Below are 5,739 nucleotides of genomic sequence, written 5' to 3'. Positions count from 1 at the left end.
CGTCGGGGGTCCTGCGGCAGGTCGGCGGGGTCGGGGTAGATCAAAGCTCCGCCCACCCCGTTCCTCTCAGCCAACCACACCTTCTCAGCGAAACTGACCCCGCCCCCGACACGCATCACCACCACACAGCCAATCACAGACACGCCCGCGCTCTTCAGCCAATTAAAATCCTCCGGACGGCCGTAGTTGGCGTAGACCACGCCCCCCTGCAGAGAGGGAGACAGGTAAAGGTCACGGTGCTGTGGTTACCATGGTGACAGTGCCATCCTGTCTCCGTCTCACCGTGGTACTTCCTGTGGCGCTGTACGGGCAGAAGTCAGACGGGTTCAGCAGAATCTGTTCTGAGCTCAGTCCTGCAGAGTCCACCAGCCACAGAGCGCTCCTCTGAGACCTGCAGGTAGACAGACAGGTGAGTCCTCCGTCAGCGCTGTCTGTCCTCTGAGCTCAGCGCCACCTACCGACCTGTCGGGGAACTGCAGCGTGGCGTACAGCGACTCCGTCCAGGTGTGATCCATCTGCAGCTGCCTGAAGCGCCGGAGGACTTCTGAGGCCAGAGAGGTTCCCTCAGAGGAACCTGGAGGATGACCCGCTCTGCTGACCCGACTGAACACAAACAGAACCACACGTCACATGACCTACACCTGTCTGCAGCTCTCAGATCCTATTGGTGGATTCATCCTGTCAAACATCCATCAGCGTGAACCACCTGACTGTGTTGTGGATGTCTTCATCCTGCAGCAGCCTCCTCATCATCACCCTCAGCTCTCCCAGGTAAAGCCCCGCCCCTCCGCCTGCAGGTGCTTTAGCCCCGCCCCCATGCTGCTCATCCTCCGGCCCCCCCACACGGGAGCAGTGGTACCGCCCACCAAACACTGCGTAGGCCAATAAGAACGCTGAGAGAGAGACCACGCCCACTTTAATCACATGATCAAACATGAAAGGTGTGTGTGTGTGTGTGTGTGTGTGTGTGTGTGTGTGTGTGCACCTGTGGTGAAGACCACGACTCCACACACACACAGGAACATGCCAGCTCTCCGGTAACCATGGCGATGTCGCAGCACCAACGCTGTGATGTCACTGCTAGGCCACGCCTCCTCCTCGGCCTCTGATGTCACAAACGTCTCCACGCTCGGAGCTCCTCCCCCCTCCTCGCCATCGACCACGCCCACTGAGGAAGACTGGAGACAGACAGGTGTAACCATGGTTACAGGTCAGAGAGGGAGGAGCTTTAGGTCTCACCTGTGTCAGACGAGTCCTGACGGTGTCCATGACGACCTGCAGAGGACAGACAGACAGGTTCAGGTACAAAGGTTTGGTTACAACTAACTGTGTCTGCCTGTCTGTCTGCCTGCCTGTCTGTCTGTCTGTCTGTCTGCCTGTCTGCTTTTGTCCTTTACATTCTGAGATTTCTCTGATCCTTTGAATCCTTCAGTGACACTCTGGATTGGAGACGTGAACTCCATGAAATAGGTGTTGGTGTTGTTACTGTTGGTGTTGTTGTTAGTGATGTTGTTGTTGTTGGTGTTGTTGTTAGTGATGTTGCTGTTGTTGCTGTTGCTGCTGTTGCTGTTGTTGTTGGTGGTGGTGCTGTTGTTGTCGTTGGTGTTGTTAGTGTTGTTGGTGTTGTTGGTGGTGGTGTTGTTGTTGGTGTTGTTAGTGTTGTTGTTGCTGGTGTTGTTGTTGGTGTTGCTGTTGGTGTTGTTGTTGTTGGTGGTGTTGTTGGTGGTGTTGGTGGTGGTCTTGTTGTTGGTGGTGTTGTTGTTGGTGGTGTTGCTGTTGGTGTTGTTGTTGGTGGTGTTGTTGTTGGTGTTGTTGTTGTTGTTGGTGGTGGTGGTGTTGTTGTTTTGGTGTTGTTGGTGTTGTTGTTTTTGTTGGTGTTGCTTTTGTTGATGGTGTTGTTGTTGTTGTTGTTGTCGTCAGTCAGACTGATCATTTGTAACTTGATGTTTTTATTCTTCATGTCTGTTCTGGGGTCAGCTGTTTGTCTGAACACTGACCGTGTTCCAGCAAAGCTCACTGTGATTGGTTCATCACAAGGTCAGAGGTCAGCGTGTTGTTTGGTTTGGTTAACTTTATTAACTCTAAGTAAACACACACACACACACACACACAGACAGCCAGACACACACACACACACAGACAGACAGACACACACATTAAAACAACTTTATCTTCTCTCTGCTGAAAATTTAAGGTATTTAAGGTGGTGCTCTGACTTATTTAAGGTGGTCCCCTGACTTCTTTAAGGTGGTGCTCTGACTTCTTTAAGGTGGTATTTATCAGCTGGATTGGAACATCAACATGTTTCAGAGGCTGAAGTTATGATTTCAGTGATTACATGAACTCATGAAGAAGAAGAACTGAACCGGACTGAACCGGACTGACGTGGGTCATGATGTGGAGGCAAACATCTGATCAGTAAGACAGAATCATGTACTCACCTTGTTTATTCCTCCTGTCGTCTGTCCGTCCGTCCATCTGCTGCCTTGTCAGTCACAGTGTGACCTCCCCCTGCAGTCACCTGACCAGCTGTCACAGAGCTCCGCCTTCCTTTGGTTTCAAAATAAAACGTCACTTCCTGTTTGTTTCACAGCGCTTACATTCAGCACAACTGAACATCCCACACCTCAACCACACAGCAGTGATGTGTTTTATTGATGTCACACAGAAACAAACTGACTGTAGATCTGTTGTCAAGGAGCTGAGCATGTTTTCATCATTGTCAGGTTTCATACAGTAAATATCTGACAAACATGACTCAGACGTTCTATGATGACGTTTGTCTGTGACGTACTGTTTGTGTCACATCCTCGTGCAGAACAGACTTTATTACAAAGAAGAGCATGTTTGATATCTTACTGCTCACTCAGCTTCAGGACGTTTGAACGTTGAACTAAACGTGAATGATGGTTTCTGTCCTCATCTCCTCTCCTTCACAGTCTGTCCTCATCTCTCTCATTCACATGCTGTCCCTCATCACTCTCCTTACATCTGTCCTCATCACCTCTCCTTCACATCTGGTCCCTCTCCTTCTCTTCACATGTCCCTCACCTCAACCTCTCCTCTACCCTACTCTTTCCTCATCTCCTCTCCTCACTCGACCAATCTGTACTCTCCCTCTCCCCTTCCTTCACATCTGTCCATCAGTACACGGCTCATAGTCCTTCACTGTCCCACTACTGTCTCCTCTCCTCGCATCTGCTCTGACCTCCTTCACACTCTTCCATCTGTCTCATTCATCGGCCTCTCGATTCTTCCTTCACATCTGTCCTAATAAACCCTCCTACATCTGCCTCATCACCTCCCCTTACATCTGTCCTCCTCACCACACTTCCCCACACCACTCCCCCAGTAATCACCAGTCACCTCTCCTTCACCTCGTCCTATCGCCTCTACCTTTACATCTGTCATCAGCTCTCTCCTCAGGCCTCGTTGAGCCGCATCACTACGCCTTCAGAGCGTGTCCGGTCCTCATCGCCTCTAAGCTGTCCGCGCACTCGTCTCATCTAAACGCAATGGGACATCCCAACATCTTCATCATCTGCCTACTCCTTCACATCTGTCCTCATCGCGGCTCCTCCATCGTCACCCAGCTTCAACATAGATCCTCATCACCTCTCTTAGAACCTGCTCATCTCTCATTCACACGTCCTCATCGTCCTCTCTCCTTTCTTCACATCTGGTCTCGCCTCTTCCATCATGCCTATGCCGTCCTTCACCTCTGTCCTCATCCCTCTCCTTCACATCTGCCCATCACTTTCCTCGTATCCTCCTTCCTTCACATGCTCTGCTTCCTCACTCATCATACCCTCTCCTTCAGCCTCTCGCTCTCCTTCATCTGTCTCCCTTCATCATCGCCCCTCCTTCACATCTGTCCTCATCTGCCTCTGTCACATCGTTCCTCATCGCCTCACTCCTCGCTCACATCTGTCCCTCATCGTCCTCTCTTCACATCTGTCCGCATCGCCCTCTCCTTCACATCGTAGTCAATCGCGCTCCTTCACATTGTCCTCATCGTCCTCCTCTGGCTCACCGTCTCCGTACCTGCTTCACATCTGTCCTCATCGCCTCTCCGTCACTCGGAGTCCCTCATCGCCTCTCCTTCACATCTGTGCCTCATCACCTTCCTTACACATCTGTCCTCATCCCTCCCTCACTGATCTGTCCTCAATCACCTCGCTCACATCTGTCCCTCATCGCCTCTCCTCACAATCTGTTCCTCATCTCCTTCCCTTCACATCTGTCTCATCCCCTCTCTTCACATCGTGTCCTCATCGCCTCTCCTTCACATCTGTCCTCATCTCCTTCCTTCACATCTGTCCTCATCTCGCCCACACGTCCCCTCATCTTCACATTTGTCCTCATCGTCCTCTCCTTCACATCTCCTCATCTCGCTTCCTTCCATCTGTCCTCTCATGTCATCCTCGTCGTCCTCATCACTCTTCCTTTCACATCTGTCCTCATCCCTCTCTTCACATCTGTCCTCTCGCTCTCCTTCACATCGTCCTCTGTCTCTCAATACTCTCCTTCACACTCGTCCTTCACATGCCTTCCTTCACATCTGTCCTCATCGCCTCTCCGTCACATCTGGCCCTCATCCCTCTGCCTTCACATCTGTGCCTCATCCTTCCTTCACAATCTGTCCTCACTCCCTCTTCACATCTGTCCTCATCTCCTCTCCTTCACATCTTTTCCGAATGCACCTCTTCACATCTGTCCTCATCTCCTCTCCTTCACATCTGTCCTCATCACCTCTCCTTCACATCTGTCCGTCATCTCCTCCCTTCACATCTGTCCTAATCTCCGCTCCTTCGCATATTTGCCTCATCCTACCTCCCTGTCACATCTGTCCTCATACCTCTCCTTTACATCTGTCCTCATCTCTCTATCTTGTCACATCGGTCCTCATCTACTCTCCTACCATCTGTCCTAGTCCTCCTCTCCTGTCACGAATCTGTCCCTCATCCTTCCACTCACATCTTCCTCATCATCGTCTCTTACATCTCCATCTCCCTCTACACATGTCTACATCTGCTTCCTGTCACACCTCTGTCCTCATCTCCTCTCCTGCACATCTGTCCTCATCCCTCTCTCACACTTGCACACATCCTGTCCTCATCACCTCTCCTTCACATCTGTCGTCACTGGTCCTTCATCCTCTCCTCTCTGTCTCATCTGCTTCCGCAGGCTCTGCGCTCAAGGGCCCAGCGCCGCCCACACCGCGGTACACCCGAACTGCTGGCGTCAGCACGTCGTCCCTCATGGCAGCACCTCTCCTCACACTCCCGCCGGCACTGGCCTGCGACTCACAGCGCCATGCCTCTCGGTCACATCTGTCCTCATCTCCTCGCCTTCACATCTCCTAGCATCTCCTCTCCTTCACATCTGTCCTTCACAGCTGCGCATGCCTCCTTCACATCGTTCCGTCATCCCTCTCCTTCCAATGCTGTCCTCTCGACCTCTCCACGCTGCACTGCGCTAACTCCTCGGATCCCCTCAGGCCTCTATACCTCCTTCAATCTTCCTCATCATCTGTCCTCATTCTCCTTCCACTGTACCCTACATTCGTCCCTCACATGTTCACCTCTCCTTCACATCTGTCCTACACTTCCTCATCCCTCTCCTTCACATCTGTCCTCATCTCCTCTCCTTCACATCTGTCCTCATCACCTCTCCTTCACATCTGTTCCTCATCACCTCTCCTCACATCTGTCCTCATCATCCTCTCCTTACATCTGT

At 51.7% G+C, this 5,739-nt stretch overlaps 1 protein-coding gene across 1 annotated transcript in view; it reads right to left on the bottom strand.

The window, feature by feature from the left end:
- The window catches only part of tfr2 (transferrin receptor 2), a 9,401-nt gene extending 6,511 nt beyond the window's left edge, over window positions 1-2,890 (bottom strand). The window contains exons 1-7 of the mRNA XM_027275860.1: window positions 2,442-2,890; window positions 1,240-1,275; window positions 986-1,178; window positions 707-893; window positions 463-603; window positions 283-391; window positions 1-206 (exon numbers count right to left, since the gene is read on the bottom strand). The exon at window positions 1-206 is cut by the window's left edge and continues 37 nt beyond it. Of these exons, the coding sequence (XP_027131661.1) occupies window positions 1-206; window positions 283-391; window positions 463-603; window positions 707-893; window positions 986-1,178; window positions 1,240-1,269 (866 nt within the window). The 5' untranslated portion in view covers window positions 1,270-1,275; window positions 2,442-2,890. The remainder of the gene's footprint in view (window positions 207-282; window positions 392-462; window positions 604-706; window positions 894-985; window positions 1,179-1,239; window positions 1,276-2,441) is intronic.
- Between the last annotated feature and the right edge of the window lie 2,849 nt (window positions 2,891-5,739).

This window comes from Larimichthys crocea, unplaced genomic scaffold (assembly GCF_000972845.2).
Source record: "Larimichthys crocea isolate SSNF unplaced genomic scaffold, L_crocea_2.0 scaffold224, whole genome shotgun sequence".
Lineage (NCBI taxonomy): Eukaryota > Metazoa > Chordata > Actinopteri > Sciaenidae > Larimichthys > Larimichthys crocea.
Note: the sequence above shows the minus strand (reverse complement) of the source record. Positions and strands in the feature narration are given on the sequence as shown.